General features: G+C 34.1%; 1 protein-coding gene and 2 long non-coding RNA genes across 4 annotated transcripts; 1 reads left to right on the plus strand and 2 right to left on the minus strand.

The window, feature by feature from the left end:
• Positions 1-685: 685 nt before the first annotated feature.
• LOC139783626 (uncharacterized) lies at positions 686-18038 on the plus strand. 2 transcript variants are annotated; one of them, XR_011721330.1, is made up of 6 exons: positions 686-847; positions 1035-1274; positions 14295-14495; positions 15456-16165; positions 17479-17851; positions 17942-18038. It is a non-coding gene; the product is annotated as an uncharacterized lncRNA (long non-coding RNA). The 2 variants fall into 2 exon arrangements; XR_011721331.1 differs by lacking the exons at positions 17479-17851; positions 17942-18038 and adding an exon at positions 17037-17062.
• On the minus strand, positions 5755-8279 carry LOC139783625 (uncharacterized protein F21D5.5-like). Its single transcript, XM_071722777.1, has 6 exons — positions 7835-8279; positions 7557-7715; positions 6414-6695; positions 6259-6320; positions 6037-6170; positions 5755-5957 (listed from the first exon to the last, which is right to left on the minus strand). The coding sequence occupies exons 2-5, from the start codon at positions 7620-7622 to the stop codon at positions 6167-6169; spliced, it is 414 nt and encodes a 137-aa protein (XP_071578878.1). The 5' UTR covers positions 7623-7715; positions 7835-8279; the 3' UTR covers positions 5755-5957; positions 6037-6166.
• Positions 9766-12787, minus strand: LOC139783627 (uncharacterized). The gene is made up of 2 exons (XR_011721332.1): positions 11840-12787; positions 9766-11652 (listed from the first exon to the last, which is right to left on the minus strand). It is a non-coding gene; the product is annotated as an uncharacterized lncRNA (long non-coding RNA).
• Positions 18039-18584: the final 546 nt, after the last annotated feature.

Genomic DNA, 18584 nt, shown 5'->3' on the forward strand with positions numbered 1-18584 from the left:
TGCGTACCAAACAAGAGCAGTGATTGAATTTCTTACCGTGGAAGAAATTAGTTCTATTGAAATCCATTCGCATTTCAAAAATGTTGTTATCATAAACATTTCTGAGACGCAAACAGGTTTCAATGGTTCAGCAGAAAAAACAATTCAGCGAGCAATCAATAATTTTTTAAAATAACTGGTCTTTGCCTTTATTTCTTCTCTGGATCCAAGTATAGAAACCAATAAAGAATTATTGCACGCTCATTGAGCTGTTTTCCCCGCTTAACATCAAATGTGTTCCCGGATACCGCCTTTGCAACTTTTTAACCTTTTCTATTTTACGAGACATTGCGCTACTGTATGTTAATTTTATCGGACTGCTCAGACATTCTTGAGTTTTTGTTTTAAATTTTAAATTTAGAGATTTAATTTATTTCAGAAAATAAGTTTCTACAAATTCTATACTCCTTAGTCCTATTAATTATTATTAATCCACAATGTGGCCAACAATGATCGCCAAGCTTCGGAAGAAAATCATGCAAAGATAACTTTATTAATATATTGACTACCATCCATATATAACTAACCTTTGACTATATAACCATAGACTGCCAGTTGGCTGTTTTTGATGTAAAGAACATCAAACGCGCCCCCATCGCACAAGTGGCGACTCCCGGTACTTCAATGAACTGTGAGCTCAGTCTGCTCCAGTAGCTCACGCGTGACAACCAGTGACAGTTAGACTTGCGTTATCGGGTTTCGTATTCTATCGTATAACAATTGTTGTTTATTGTTTTACTGACGGTTGCAAATCAACCAAATATAAAAAAGTAAACAAAAACAGCAACATTTTCTTAACATTTTTTGGGTAAGTTATTATAAGTTTATCGTAGTCTAATCTAAAATGTGTCACATTTTAAAAGAGTATTTTGTATTTGAAAAAGTAAGTGTTAAAATTACTTGTATTAGACATATAAAATGTTTCTTTAAATTTAAATGTTATGACATAAAATATATATTAATGAATTAATTTGATTGGTATTTATACTGAATAGATTTCCAAAGGATCCGAATCTTCGAAAGAAGTGGGAAGAAGCACTTGTTAATTCCGGTCATACTCAAGAACATATGGCAAATATATCGAAATATAGTTACATATGTAGCCTACATTTTACAGAAAACTGCATCGAGAAAACTGGATTTTCATGTCGGTTGAAATATCAAACTCTGTGCCAACAATATTAATTAAATCACTTCTAATTTTATAATGGGAATATATTAACAGGACTACCTGCGTAAGTATTATATACATACCCAGGTAGCAAGCACTCGTCATTTTGACGTCAAATGACGTCAAAAGACGTCAAAATGACAGACTTTTGACGTCAATTGACGTCAAAATGACGAGTCTTGCTACCTGGGTATTGTATATGTATATATACATATATAAAACTAATTTAGTCTTTATTTGTATTAATTTTTTAAATACATATTCTGGCAATCTGCTAAAAGTTGATAAAACAGCAATAAATGACTTATTCTGTCTCTCTCTTTCCTCATCTTTTACCATCGGGATCTCACTTAATGTTTCGATTTTCTGCCACCTAGACGATGGGGGCGCGTTTTATGTCTTTTACACATCGAAGCATTGTGAGGATAGGTAACTGGCAGTCCATGGTTATATAGTCAAAGTAACTAACATTCAATCTTGTTGAAAAACTATTAAAGAGAGTAAACATGTGTTTTTGTAATTTATATTTTTTATAATATAAAACATCGAAAAATATTTACCCTTACAAACCCTTCCTCAATGATCTTCTCCTTCACATATATTGTAAACTTTATAAACAGTACACATGTAGTAGGCGGTAGCCTCTCCCTCTGCGGCAGAGATGGATGAGGCTGAAACCTCGATTCGCGCGAGAAGTTGAAAACCCGTACGATGCTATTCAGAGAATCATCGCGAAGCGAAGTCCATCCCACCCCTGCTTATAGAGCGAAACGAGGTCTATCATTGTACGGTTCAGGTTTTCAACTTTCCACATGAACTGAGGTCCACTCCCCCGCCTACATGTATACTGTTTATACACACATATCAGTAAATTACTTCCCTTAGCATTGACACAAGCTGTTATATTTCTTAAACTTTTTTGTTCGTAACTTTTTAATAAACAACGAGTGACGGCTAAAACTTTCTGAAGTAAGTTACTCCGGAGGATAAACTCTATAATATATGTAAAGCAGAAGATCATTCAGAGGGGGGGGGGGGGGGTTCGTAAGGGTAAATATTTACCAAAACATTATTAGATGACGGTGTTTTTTAGAACGAAAGTGTCGTGCTATTCGTATTTGAATAACACAGCGGAAACGACGAATTCAATTATTTATTGGTAATGACTCGTATAATAGTCAATTTATGTTAATAATATGCGGCAGAACGTCATTTGACTAAAGCGAATAAATCACGTTTTTTCATAAACATAACTACTTTTCTAAAATGTAAATTCAGTGAAATAATAAATATAGTAAATATTCAGTGAAATAATAAATTTATATCACATAGTATAGGAGACACGATTAGTAAATAATTTTATATTAGCTTCTATAGTCATAACTTGCGTGTCAAAAAATATAAGTAGCATTTTTTATTTCAAGTAATATTTCTCCTTTTCTCTTTCTCTTAAATATGTTAAAATATTGTATGTGTATGTGTTATTTAAAACACATATACAAACATTAGACGTTTATTTTATCGACTACAATTGGCAAATAATCATCGTGACAATTCGACCATTGATTTTGATCCGATTGATCGTCAAGACGTTAATAATCTTTGATACTTATATATATAAGCATCTCATTTTTAAATAATTTAAATTAAATATCGCAATAAATTTAATAATTTAATTTAATTTAAATTATTTAAAAATGAGATGCTTATATATATAAGTATCAAAGATTATTAACGTCTTGACGATCAATCGGACCAAAACCAATGGTCGAATCGTCACGATGATTATTTGCCAATTGTAGTCGATGAATGTCTAATGTTTATTATACCACTAAAAAATACACATGTAAACTTTGTATTTAAATATCTTGTATTCCCTTGTTAAATTTAAATAAAATTTTTTAATCTTATAAAATTGTTATCATACATTCTTTTTCTAATTGACACCATATAAAGATTTTTCAAAGTAGTGCAACAATTATTTTTTGAGGCAATATATATGTTCTCTCTGTAATTGGCGTTGTAATTTAAAGAGATATCATTTCTTTTTTGTAATTGTAATAGATCACTTGAAGCACGACTTTTCTTTGATAAGGTAACATAATTTTGTGATGTGTATCACTTGGGTTATAATTTTTTGGAAATAAAGATACTACTGCTTAGATTTTTTCGAGATTTTTCGAGATACAAAGAGTACGTCTACCACTCGTTACTTAGGTTTTTTCGAGGTATAATACTACCACTTTCTTTTTTTTCGAGGTAACAACATATACACTACTATACGTGTACTTGGCGCCTTTCTTTACCTTTTTTTTTAAGAAAGGTAATTTTGTACGGATATCACGCCTTTTTGTAGTATTACGCATTTTATAAACAGTATGTACAGGGTAAAGCTATTTGGAGGTATTATACTACCACTTTGTTTTTTTCGAGGTAACAACATAATACATATACACTACTATGCGTGTACTTGGCGCCTTTTTTTACCTTTTTTTTAAAAAAGGTAATTTTGTACGGATATTACGCCTTTTTGTAGTGTTACGCATCTTAATCTTATAAACAATATATCTTATAATCTTATAAACAGTATGTACAAGGTGTGAAGCTAAAGGTGTTACGGACTATTATTTCTAAAGAAAACAACAATTTAATATTTTGCTTAGTTTTTTTTAAATAATAATCTGTAACCTTTTTAGTTGTACACCTTGTTAATGCTATACATATGTATACCACAGAAAAAAATTACTACTTAAAAATAAAAATGTAATGTGTCTGAAGTTGTTAATAATAGGTAAAACGTTTGACACACACACACACACACACACACACACACACACACACACACACACGCACGCACGCACGCACGCACGCACGCACGCACGCACGCACGCACGCACGCACGCACGCACGCACGCACGCACGCACGCACGCACGCACGCACGCACGCACGCACGCACGCACACACACACACACACACACACACACACGCGCGCGCGCGCGCGCCTTAGGGTAGCAGAAGAGAGAACAAGAGAAAAGTATCTTCGCGAACAATGGAGCTAGTCTCATGACGATGAGTCAAGTATGTACAAGAGCGAGATCGCAATGACCGATATGCAAGTGGATTAACCTAGTCGCGAAACGTTCACCCGTTATACTGTTAAAGAACCGACCGCATAACATTCCGTCTTTTTCTAATCCCGCTGTGAATCGATTTTCCAGCTAACGTATATCTTATGTCTTCGCAAAGCGTAACTTTTAAATCCTTTAGGGAGATCAATCGCACTTCAAGACGACACATTTTTTTAGAGCGATTGAAGAGAAAGACAGAGAGCTTGTAAATGTCGCGAATAACGTCTTGGACGAGTATAGTAGCGTATACGTCAAGTCGGGAGGCGAATAGAAGTTAAGCAATGGAGAAAAAAAAGACAGACCAAGATATGCGAGTTAATTCAGTTATGATATATTTTTATATATTTTACAGAAGGCGTATAAAAGATGTAAGAGAACTTTCGGTAAAAATTTATGCAAGTCTTAATAACTTCAAGGATTAAACTGACGAATATACAAAAGCTACTAAATGTACTCAAAGCTACTTAATGATTAATACAATGCTAAATGAAGTGTTGTACAAAATTTGAATAGAGTCAAAGATTGCGGTCAGCTACATATTATATACACGAAAATGAATTACGAATGATTATTACGTAACGATGTTTATTGCGCTATATTTTCGCTTTGTTAAAAAATTATAATAAATTATAATAAATTGAGTTAATCGCAGCGCGCGACAAAGTTATGTATGTACGTGAGCACTGTGAGCGATTTAATGATTGTAACCTTACTTGTATACATTTCCTAGAAAAATATTTCTATATTATGTTTAACAACAATATTAAATATTAACATTTTATAACTGCCAAACGTTTCCAGTTGAGCGCAATTGCACGAGTTACGAATCATTTATAGACTCTTTTTCTCAGTTAACTAGTTTCTACTGCATTGAAATCTTGCATAGAAAAAAATGTATTAGCATATCGCGCAAGAATCATAGATATCTAAGTAAACAATTAATCAAATATATACAGTATATATGCGTACATCTGGATTAATCCGAAAGCTTAGTCCCCATCTTTTGAAACATAAAATAATTTTATGCCACAACAGTGAAGTGCGGAATATTAAATAAAATGCGCCATTTAACAATAACTTCTAAGGTAACAAGTTTAATCTACGGTGACCTAAATTTAAACGTGAAAAGAAATTAAATTATTTCAATGAGTTCTCGAATCGTCTCCAATCAGAAATAGACATGAGTCACGTAGAAACGAATTTCCTAATTCGTCTGAGTTATTCGATACAATGTTCTAGTTTAAATGTGACACTACTTGTAAAATGTTAAGTTTTATTGTTTTCTCTACTCTACGATCAATATAACAATCTTTATAAATTTCTTTCTAAATAAAAATATTCTACACAATCGGAAAACTATTTTACAACATGTGTAAAGAACAAAGTCAAAAAGCGAAGTAATCAATTTTGACGCGATTAAAGGGGATCATCAATAGCGATTGTATTAAACTCTAGTCCATACTGACTAAGAATCGCGGATTATGCGTGAAAATTGTAGAGTTTCTTGACAACTCTTATGTACAGATGGATTCAAGTGTTTCTGTCTTCATTCATCTGGTCCCATGCCTACTTGTTCAGCATGTCCGTTCATTACCAGTTCTTCAGTAAGGGAAATTAGCTTTAAAAATCAATTAATTTCAATTAATTTGCGCATCTGCAAAGAGATTCTCGAAGATTGGATAATAATAACTACTTACCTCATAATTTTGTATCATAAAATAAATATTTGCATAAATATTAGTTTGAATGCGACCTTCAATCTGAGTTTGGGCAGCAACTCCCTTTGAGGAACAATTTTGTACCACATTGTAAGCTTCTGTCGACCATTTACCTGCAAATGAGTAACATCAAAGTATAATTACATATCCAAAGATAAATAATTTTGAGTGTAGAGATGTATATATCTAAAATCTACTTACACGTAGGAGTTGATAATAATCTCGTTGATTAAAATGTGGCTTGGATCAGTCAACTCGCGAAACTGTAATATAATAATAAATCGATTAGAATTTTCGGAAACATTACTTCATACGATTCTTTCACACGATGACGGTTAATGTTAATTTCTGATTACCTTATTATTACGTTTCGCGTGTTCTATACTTGTCGTCATGACGAAACATCTGACCGAGACATTGCGCTTCTTGGCTATCTCAATATCTCTCTTTCTCGAAGCTGGATCAGGATTGGTATTGTCTATAACTATACTTTTTCCTTGATTCAAGTATTGTTGGACTGCAGCAATGCACTTCTGCCAGCTGCCTAAAGTGTCTTTGTTGACGTATCCGTATTCCTCCAGATAATTCTTTGCAAAATGCGATTTTCCGGAGTCTGGACTGCCGACCATAAGTACCACCTGTTAATGGATATCTATAAGCACGAGGAAAGAGCGGGCCTCTGTTCACATTTGACGTTCACGATGATATTCGTGTTATGCACGATGCTTCTGTCGAAACCGAGGAATCACATGCCGGAAAAATTTTACTTAGGTATTTATCATTAAAAGAATACTTTGTATAATTCTCTTTTATGTTATTTCTCATTAGATCATGGTACGAGAGGAACAAACACATTTTTCCAGCGAGTAGATGGGAACCTTTTGATCCAACGAAAAGTTATGACAAGTATACAGTGTCGGATAAAAATAGGAAGAAAGATAAAATCTGATAAACTTAGATTCAACGAATTGTCCAATTTCGTTTAAAGGATTCAGATTCAAAGGACCGTAATTTAGTAGAGCTACATAATCGAGTAAATGAATTAAATATTATCACATAACTGAATGAATTTGAATCTGAATCCTTTAAACGAAATTGGACAATTCGTTGAATCTAAGTTTATCAGATTTTATCTTTCTTCCTATTTTTATCCGACACTGTATACTTGTCATAACTTTTCGTTGGATCAAAAGGTTCCCATCTACTCGCTGGAAAAATGTGTTTGTTCCTCTCATACCATAATCTAATGAGAAATAACATAAAAGAGAATTATACAAAGTATTCTTTTAATGATAAATATACCTAAGTAAAATTTTTTTCCGGCATGTGATTCCTCGGTTTCGACAGAAGCATCGTGCATAACACGAATATCATCGTGAACGTCAAATGTGAACAGAGGTTCGCTTTTTCCTCGTGCCTAATCGCAATATTACATACATTAAAATAACATGCCAACATTGTGATATTGCTTCATAAGTTTTATCACTTAGTATCTTTACCTTAGTTACAATAAAATCGTAAAACGTATAATGGTGCGGTAATATAAGAAAGATCCTCCTTGACATACATTAACTGATCTACCATTACTGTTTTAAGCTCGCTGAATTCACGCTTCAGAACTTCTAAACATCTCTGAAGAAGCTGATAGATAGAATTACCTGTATGTGAAAATTTAATTTATGCAGTAGAACATTATATATCACGCCAATGTTACTTCAAAAGTGACACTGGAGTATTTTAATAACTTAAAAATTCTCTAAATCACTGAGACATTCACCTTTCTTCATTATAACACTCCGACGATAGCCAGATCCATCCCAATAACTGAATGTGATCTCAATTTCTTCTTCCTTCAACGCGTTCTGCTTTCCAGCCCATTCTTGCCTCAATTCTTCCTTAAGTTTATTTTCCTCCTCCTTCCTTTCCCTATCTGGCAAGAAACTTGTATCTACATCTGGATTTTTCTTAATCTTCTTAATCGCGAGGCCATCAGATTGCTCATTTTCTGACTGCGGGGATTTTTCGGCATTGTCTTCGTCCAGATTAAAAGACAAAGCTTGAATCTGTCTCTTCTGTTTGTTCTTTTCTTTTCCTGCTCTTTTTCACGTTCCTTGTATCAAAGCATGATATGTATGACTAGATGACATTCAGAGCACTGGGCGAAAATCACATAACATTCAGAGCACTGGGCAGAAATCACATGTATATATATATATATATATATATATATATATATATATATATTCACGGCAAACCGCATATATAACATAGTGTTATTTTTATTACATTTAGGAAAATTATTTCATATTAACTCAATAGGCGTTAAACTTGCATACATAGGGAGCTTTCCAGCAAGTGACACAAGCCGACACAAACGTCGTTTTATCTTTCTTTTTTGGCAATGAGTAACAAAGACAAAACAATACCTGTGTCGACTTGTGTCGCTTGCTGGAAAGCTCCCATAAGTGAATCTCGCGTTTTATGTAAAATTTTGTAAGAAATCGGTAATCTAACCTATACTACGTTTACGCGAACGTTACTTAATTCTGTAGTAACTTACGAACGATACGATAATTCCTCCGCATAAACGGGAGATTTTATAGTAACTACGATGATATCGTTCGTATAAGTTACTACAGAAGTAATACCCAGTAAACAATTTGTCAGCAAATTGTAACCAATTTGACACCAAATACGCGCAAAACTTGTCAACAAATTCGGTGCGATCTGTGTCTGCAATACGCTTGTGTTTTGCTAGCAAAGCTTGTGTACATGACTTGACACCAAATTGACGCCAAATATCGAGCAAAACAGGACAGCAAAAGTTCAACGGCAAATTTGCGCCATATTGTGAACAAGGCTTGCCAACAAAAGCTCGACAGCAAATTTGTGCCAAATTGCGAGCAAACCTTGACAAAAGAACTTGACGCCAAATTGACACCAAATACCGAGCAAAGCTTGCCAGCAATCTAACAGCAAATTGTTGACAAATTGCTATCAAAGTTTGTTGACAAAACCCGACGCCAAATTGATATCAAATATCAAACAAGATTTGAGAACAATACTTAACAGCAAATTGGCACCAAATACAGAGCAAATCTTGATGACACAGCTTGACGCCAAATTGCAGCAAGCCTTGTTACGTCCCTTACGGAAAGAAACTACAGCCAGTAAATATTACACTTGTGTAGTTACTACAGGACCCCCTGTAGTTATCACAGAAAGGAACACAATAATCTGTAGTTATTACACGCTGTAATTACTTAGTGCGTAAAATCCCTGTAATATGGAATACACGTCTAATCATGAAGGGTGAAATCCACTACTCGTGTAATCCACTATATATGTAATATACTACACGTGTGGTAAGTGACTTGTGTAGTAGACTACACATGTAATCTACAAAATGTGTAATACATTACTACACATGTGTATTAAACGTAATGCTACCAGTAATCCATAAAATTTGAAATAGCGAGTCTTATCATATATGGAGGGGTAAAAACCACAGTGGTGTAAGTCAAATTTTTAAAAATATTTTCTCGTGTGCATAGATGCAATTTATATATTGTACAGATTGCATCTATGCACACGAAAAAATATTTTTAAAAATTTGAGTTACACCACTGTGGTTTTTACCCCTCCACCTCCATATATAGTATACTTTTACTTTAATGCAGTTGTATATATATAAATTATTTCTATAAATATTGTTTGAAATTTATTAGATTTAATGTATCACTTTTTAACCACATTTTATTATTTTTTAATTTCATATTTTATAAGTAATTTCATAATGAGCCGGCACTGGTTTCTGACATTCACCCGACTTTAAGAAATATTATATCATATATCCAATTTAAAATTTTATTACTCTTTTTAAACTGAATTTGTTTCTTAAGATGATTTTTGAAAAATTATATATTTGTGCTGGTTATGACATATGTAGACTATATATAACACTTACATCAAATTAAGAAGTAGTCTACCACGTAAGGCAGTTGGCTCACGATCCAGAGGTCCCGAGGTCCCGAGTTCGAATCCCACCAAGGTAAGTGTGTTTTTTAAATACAAGAAAATATTTATAATCATAGACTGCATCTTAAGAAACAAATTTAGTTATAAAAAAGTAATAAAACTAAGAAAAAAATAATTTTTTTTATGCCGGGTGAATATCGGAAATCAGTGTCCTCTAGTATTAAGAGGACTGCAATCTTGTAGTCCTGTAATCCTGTAATATTTTCCTGTAATCCGAGCGTATAGTACGAAAATATTACAGTATATTACAATACTTCAGTCTGTAATTTTGTGTAATACTTTTATTTAGTTCCTGTAATATAATTTTCTGTAATCCGCTGTAGTTTCTTTCCGTAAGGGGTAGCCATTAATAAATACTAAAATATATTTTTTTTAGGGAAAATTAAAAGCATTAAATTATAAAAAGCATATAATTTTTATTGATTTACAATAAATTATTTTATACATATGTTAAAAGAAATCTTTATATTTATAAAACATTATAAGACATTTATAAAATCTAACGGTGGCAATAAAATAATTAATTATATATTAATTACAGTAAATGTTATACAATGTGAATTTACTGACATTGCAAACATATGCAAACATTTAACTTTGTCAACAGCACATAAAATATTTGTAAACACTCGAGAATCTTATATAATGCCTGGAACACATACTCCGTGCGCAGATAATGCATTGGCCGGTATAAGAAGGATTTATAGAATCTTACTGAAAACACGAGTATAATTTCTATGAAAATGCATCTAAAACAATATTCTTATAAGCCTAATACTACTAACTTTCCTTTCTTTAATCATACAATAATAACTACCGTGCATATTTAAACAACTAGTTCAAACTTGAAACACGATTTATTATTTGCAAGAATGCAAAATTGAAATAAACAAATGTTCACAATGTGCATAGTTCGTCGATTACGATGGAATAATGCAGTACTGTTGTCAGAAAGAAATAACAAAAGAATAATATACATCATTTAGGTGCAAGCAACCGAAGTGAATTTTGTAGTGTTTGATGTAATAGAAATTAATATACAGCAGAAAAAAACTGTTCAAACAAAACTTTTAAACCGTTCAAACAAAACTTTTAAACTATTCAAACAAAACTTTAAACTTTTACAGATAAAAAAATACACGATATTTCATCAACAGTTCCAAGATTATTTTGAGAAATATTTTAATCAAAGAAAAAATATGTAAAATTTTTAATATTGCAAGAATATGATAGTTATAAAACTAAAGCATTTCCCTTGTATTTTAAATTGTTTTAAATTGTTTCTATTTCAAACTGATATTACAATTTTGCCTTAATCAGATTCAAACGGCAAGTAGAATGAAACATTTTATTACATAATATTACATATTCTTTATACTCTTATAACTCTTCTTTAAGACTATAAGAGTATAACTCTTTATACTCTTATAACTCTTCTTTATAACTCTTGTTTTCACGAAACATTTCGAATATTTTTTATTCTCATCACTATTCTCGCAGTTTTCAGAATTATCATCGTTGTCATCTGAATGAGCCTCGTTATTGTTGCCGGTGTGTCTGTTAATGTTAAATATATCTCTATAATTATCGTTATTTTCGAAATCAAAGTGTTCAGAGTACTCAAAATGATCAGAATTATTAGAAAATTCAGAATGGTGAGGAAGTTCAGAATGATGAAAAAGTTAAGAATAATGAGAAAGTTCAGATTCTTTTTGATTATGAAGAAAATCTGGTATTACGGAACTTTGGCTTTTAACGGAAGCATGTGCTTGCTGAATATGCGACTGATCGAATTCAATTAAAGAATCTGTTGAATTGAGTTCTTCTACAACTTCAACATTCACTTTCTGCCTTTTAACTTTCTTAGAAAGCTTATGAAACGGTGTTTTTTGGCATGTTCTAAAATAAACTGCAAATAAATTTAAATGTTATGTTTACATAAAATACATAGATTTCAAAATATATACTATCTTTACTCTTTAAAAACATTTATTTTTTCAGATTTTCTACTGCACAATCACTATAACAAATAGGAATGTTATGGAAAAAAATATAACTAAATTAATTAAACTAACAGTACAAAATAAACTTATAGGATGGAAGGCTGGCTGATTTTCTCGAGTTATAAAAAGGTCATCAATTTAAATTTAAAAACAAAATCTCGTTTAATTAAACAAATTTTAAATACAATTAACGTTTTACGTTTCGACTTTATATACTTAGTCTTCTTCAGAAACCTGATACATAAGAGATAATACATAAAAAATAATTAAAAAATAAAAAGAAATAAAATTGCTACAGATAAAAAGGATAGAGAACAAAGCCGCATACTTTGGACTGACTTGCCAGAAATGTAGCTAAGATCTACACTATGACATAGTATAGACCTTAGCCACAATTAATGTATATACGAGTTGTCAAAAATAGAATGAAATAAGTCAAGTAATAAAATTGTTACTATTATCTATACTGTTGTTATTATTATCAAACGATATTATTTATTATTTGACAGTGTAAAATTGTAATGCATATATTAAAATTACATTAGGGCTAGAATATAAACCAGACCCACAAGAATGAGAGCAATTCCAAGATCTCAAGACGAGAATTAACCAGATCTTACAGGGCGGAATTAAGGAGTCTGGATTACTGATTGAAATCAAAGTAAGAAAAGAAAAGAAAAAAAAGAAAAGAAAAGAGAGGGGGGGCCTCTGCTTTTGTCTACGAGATCAATTCTAGGGCTAGAATATAAACCAGAGCCACAAGAATGAGAGCAATTCCAGAACTTAAGACGAGAATTAACCTTGCAGAGCCTTTTGTACTACCACGATCAATGTCGATCTTCCAATATGGCGTCCCAAATGAGAATATCGGAAGGGCCCTGCTCGCTGGACCGGACTCCTCGCCTCAATCCTCCCTCACACAAGCTCTCCTTTTCCTGGCGGTGAGCTCTCCTTAGGAAGTCGAATCTCGCTCGGTTGGTCTCCAGAATACGTGCCGCTTAGCTCAATCAGTTACGAAAGAAGGAAAACGTACTCGTCTCGTCCGAAGAAACGCAGCAAGAGCGGCCATGACACTGAACAAGAGCGAGGAAGGAGGTGGGGGCGCGTTGAAAGTGGCGACTCACGTGTCGCGCCATCTGAATGAAACGCCCTAAACATCGCTTGGTATTTGGCGTCAATTTGTTCTTAAGTTTTGTTACCAAAATTTGCTCAATATTTGGCATCAATTTGGCGTTAGGTTTAGTCAACAAACTTTAACAGCAATTTGGTGCCAATTTGTTATCAGGTAGTTGCTAAGCTTTGCTCGGTATTTGGCGTCAATTTGTTCTCAAGCTTTGTCACCAAAATTTGCTCAATATTTGGCATTAATTTGGTGTTAGGTTTTGTCAACTAATTTTAGCGGCAATTTGATGCCAATTTGTTATCACCCACTCGGCATGTTATGTTGCTGAAATATTGAAATATTCGGAAATGGTGCAGAAATATTTCGTTAACATTTCATTTGTAACTATGCATCTGAAATATTTCAGAAATGTACCTGCATCATGTTTTTTATAATATTGCATTAACAATATTTCTGAAATCTTTCAGAAAGTTGTTTACAATATTTGTAAGTTTCTGTAATATTGCAAAAAAATGTAGCAGATGCAATATTTCAGAAATATTTCTGAAACATTATAAAAGTAATATTACGTTTGCATTGCACGAATAATATTTCTGTAACATATCAAACGCAACATTGCATTTAAAATATTTCTGAAAAATTTCTGAAAGATTGTGTAGGTAATGAAAAATTGAATTGCAGGCAGTGAATTTCTACAATATTGCAGAAGAAATATTGCAGATGTAATGGTTTAGAAACATTTCTGATACATGATAAAACTATTATTACGTTTACATTGAACGCGTTATATTTTTGAATGTTTCACATACAACATTGCATTTGTAATATTTCCGAAAAATTGCTGACAGACTTTAGAACTTATAAAAAATTAAATTTATTATTATTTAATATTGCATTTTATTGCATTTTTTCTCTTTTATTAAGAATTTTCTAATATTCCAAATTTTGTCATATGGCATTTTTAATATAAAATATAAAATATTTAATAATATTTAATATAAAATAATATTTGACGCTGACTGGCAAAAAAGATTTATTCGTATATCTGTATTGTTAATATTGTTATGCGATAGCTTTATGCTCACCAAAATAAACAAGTATAAGAAAGAAAGAAGCATCAGAGTCAGAGGATCACCACTACCCTGTTCGATCATCGATGTCAAGCAACAAGGCGCCGGTATACTACTTGGATGGGTGACCGGCTGAGAGAGCGGATTTCTTCGGACAAATGCGCGGCGACTATACGCACATGGCTTAATATATATTTTATTCCGGTAACAAAATATTTCATTTTTCACATATCAACAAATAGTTTTTGCGTCAGTAACAAAATTTTTTTTGCTAATACAAAACATTTTTTTCAGTGTAAAATGTATTTGAAATATTTCTGAAGTGTTTCTGCAATATTTCGTAGATATATTTCAGAAATATTTCAGAAATATTGCCGAAATCTTTCAGCAAAGTTGCATTTGAAATAATTGTGCCGATTGAAACATTGCAGAAATGTTGCAGAAACGGTCGTGAAATATTTCTGAAATATTGATGAAAGGTGTAATATTTCAAATGGAATTTTGCAGAAATGTTTCTGAAATATTACATGCCGAGTGGGCAGGTACTACTAAGCTTTGCTCGATATTTGGTATCAATTTGGCGTCAATTGTGTACGCATGTTTTGATACGTATTTGCTAGCAGTTTGTCGACAACATTTGATAAAACAAATTTTGATGCAAATTTGTACCATTTCTGAAACCAAATTTGTAGCAAGTATTTGGCATTATTTGTTCGAACAGATTTGGCTATCTGGGTACTCACGTAAACGTAAACTATTATTCTTTAATTTATCAAGAGTTGTAAACTATTATAATTCCTGTCACATGCACTTAGTCGCGTAAAAGAGTCACGGTGCGGTTTCGCTTCGCGTCGTATAATAATAGGATAATTACATGTAAATAAAACAATTACCTTGAATCAGAAAAAATATTAATCGTCGCGTCGCGTAAAGAGTCACGGTCGGTCTCGCTCCGCGCTATGACCGTCATTGACTCGCTTTTAATTAATTCATCTTAAGTAGGTTTAAGTTATTAATATACATATATTTTGGTTTATTTTATAATTGTATACACAATTATTCTAAGACGCCACGGTTTTATTAGATATTTATATCTATATAAATAATAATAAATAAATATCTATTAGTATTTTATTGTGAAACGTGATTGGCTCTTACTTTTAGAATCAACCAATCAACGCAAAGTGTTAACAAACACGAACTCAACAGTTGGTATCTGTTGAACGCGCCCCATTGCCATGCATGGTGACAGAGGTTAGGTTAGGAAATATTATTCCATCACATTTCGGCCGGGACGGTCGCGCGCTCGCGGATCCGCGGATCAAATTAATACGCCGACGCCGAGTTCTCCAGTGATCGATACCTGGCCGGATCGTCACCCGGCCGAGACGGTCGCGCGCTCGCGGATCTGCGGATCAATTTAATACGCCGACGCCGAGTTCTCCAGTGATCGATACCTGGTCGGATCGTCACCCGGCCGAGACGGTCGCGCGCTCGCGGATCTGCGGATTAAATTAATTAATACGCCGAGTTCTCCAGTGATCGATACCTGGCCGGATCGTCACCCGGCCGAGACGGTCGCGCGCTCGCGGATCTGCGGATCAAATTAATACGCCGACGCCGAGTTCTCCAGTGATCGATACCTGGCCGGATCGTCACCCGGCTGGGACGGTCGTGCGCTCGCGGATCCGCGGATCAAATATTTAATACGAGTTCTCCAGTGATCGATACTTGGCCGGATCGTCACCCGGCCGGATCGTCACCCGTGCACGACGGCAGGCTATCCAGTACCGAGACGCCGCGCTATATCGTCTCTTCCACAGAACGTCTCCTGGCGTCGACGTCCTCTTCGTCGTCCTTTTCGTCAGAGACTGGTAAGTGTGCGTCTTGCTTTTCTCGAGCAAATTATAAGGACTGAGATATTTCAATATCGATTTTTTTCTCCCACTAACATTTTTATGTATTCTTGGTTTCGTGGATATTGATCGCCTAAATATTGTAAGATTTTTGAAAAAGATATAAGTAAATAATTTTCAAATAGAGATAGGCATGAGTCGGTTGGATAGCGTTAGCACGAAAATAAATAAACAGGACGTCCGGAAGGTTAAATGGAGTAGGGGAAAGCTTTTGCGCAGGAAGGCATGGACAAACGGCAGAGAGATTTGAATCGCTGAGCGAGAAGTACATAACGTAATTTGGAGAGAGAGAGAGAGAGAGAGAGAGAGAGAGAGAGAGAGAGAGAGAGAGAGAGAGAGAATCATAGGTGCGTGCGAGATATATGAATATAGAGAGATAGATCGGTCGAAAGCCTTGCGGTAAAGTAACGAGGGAATGTTTCTGGACTATATGTATATTTATAAAATAAAGAACTGTCGTTATATTGAATCACAAGATCTTACAATATTTAAATGCTTTAAAATATCCATGAATTTAAATGTTTTTTTTACCCCGCAAATCTTTGACACTACAGATATAGAATATTAAATTTTTTGATAGATATTAGGATTTCTTTAGCTATAACGGAATTTTTGACCTAAATCCTTGCTGGACAATTTATTAAAAGTGTATCTTCAGAAATAATAAATAGATAGATTGAAGGAATTAAAAATCGAATATATATTATATCTATACAATTTCCACGCTTTGTTTGAAAATTCTGCGAAATTGCGATAGCTCGATGATTTCTCATGTTTCGACAAATCTTTATTTAATCGCTATCAGTACTAATTCTTCTTTCGAAATCAGGTATCACTCGCCGTCCACAACAACAGTACCACAATCGCGCCTCCAACGAGCGCTTCACGTCAATCTCGCCGACGTCCGAGGCGTCGACGAATGTCCACCGCGGCGGCGGTTATCAGAACACAAAGAGTACCGTTGAGAAATATCTGATCTCGAAGTCGGTAACAGAGCTACGGTCGCTACTCGGTCAACAGTCAGACCGATCATCAGTTCGGGCAAGACTGATACTTACCGCAACTTGTCCCAAGCAACTGACGGATCAACCAAAGCGGCGATCTCGAGCATCAGCGGTGAAACCTTTGTCACAAAGACAACAATAACTACCAAGGCCGCGACGACAAACAGCAGTGACGCGAGGTAAGATTAAGATTTTTGATAATTTCTCATGTTTCGAACAAATCTTTATTTAATCGCTATCAGTACTAATTCTTCTTTCGAAATTTAGGTATTACTCGCCGTACACAACGACCAGTACCCAATCATCGGCCTCCAACGAGCGCTTCACGTCAATCTCGCCAACGTCCGAGGCGTCGACGAATGTCCACCGCGGCGGCGGCTATCAGAACACAAAGAGTACCGTTGAGAAATATCTGATCTCGAAGTCGGTTCAGAGCTACGGTCGCTACTCGGTCAACAGTCAGACCGATCATCAGTTTGGCAAAAACTGATACTTTACCGCTACGAGTACCGCAACTCGCCCCAAGCAACTGGACGGATCAACCAAAGCGGCGATCTCGAGCATCAGCGGTGAAACCACTGTCACAAAGACAACAATACTACCAAGGCCGCGACGACAACAGCAGTGACGCGAAAATTTGGTAAGATTAAGATTTTTGCCAATGCGCGAACTCAGTGATTTTATACGTTTCGACTAATTGCTTATTTAACGATGATCACTATTTTTACAGGTATTAAAAAAGTGCATCATGCCTAAGGATATTCAACATTTAACAAAAAGACGAAGAAATCAATTAATAAATATAGAAATAAATAGAGATAATAGTAATGGAACAACTAGCAGAAAGGGTATGTATCGAATGTAGCGCCTAATAAATGATCGAGTGCAAAGAAGCGGAACGTAATATTGTTCAGTATAATAATACTGAACAATATTGCGTTATAAGTAACAATGAAATTCATGTAGTACAGTCGGAGCCACCCAGTTTATTACTTTCTGATACAGAAAGTAGTTTATTACTTTCTGATACAGAAAGCAATAAACAATTTAACGATGAAATTGATGAACAAGATCATATAAATGAGAAGTTTGAAAATAATGAAACGAGTTTGCGAGTAGATTTACAAACTTTATAATTCAAAATAACGTTCCACATACTACTGCTAACAAACTGCTACAAGTTCTCAGAAAACATGGTCACGTAAATTTGCCTAAAGATGTTAGGGTTTTACTTGCAACTCCACGAAACGCATATGCAACTATTACATCTTTAACACTAATGGGTGCTATAAGCACTTTGGTCTTTTTGTAGTCTCGAACGATCTATACGTATATATTCTAATTTCATAAAGGGAAATGAAATTAAAATAAAC

This window comes from Temnothorax nylanderi, unplaced genomic scaffold (assembly GCF_030848795.1).
Source record: "Temnothorax nylanderi isolate EJ_2023f unplaced genomic scaffold, tnyl_v1.0 TNYL_tig0523_pilon, whole genome shotgun sequence".
NCBI classification, from domain to species: domain Eukaryota; kingdom Metazoa; phylum Arthropoda; class Insecta; order Hymenoptera; family Formicidae; genus Temnothorax; species Temnothorax nylanderi.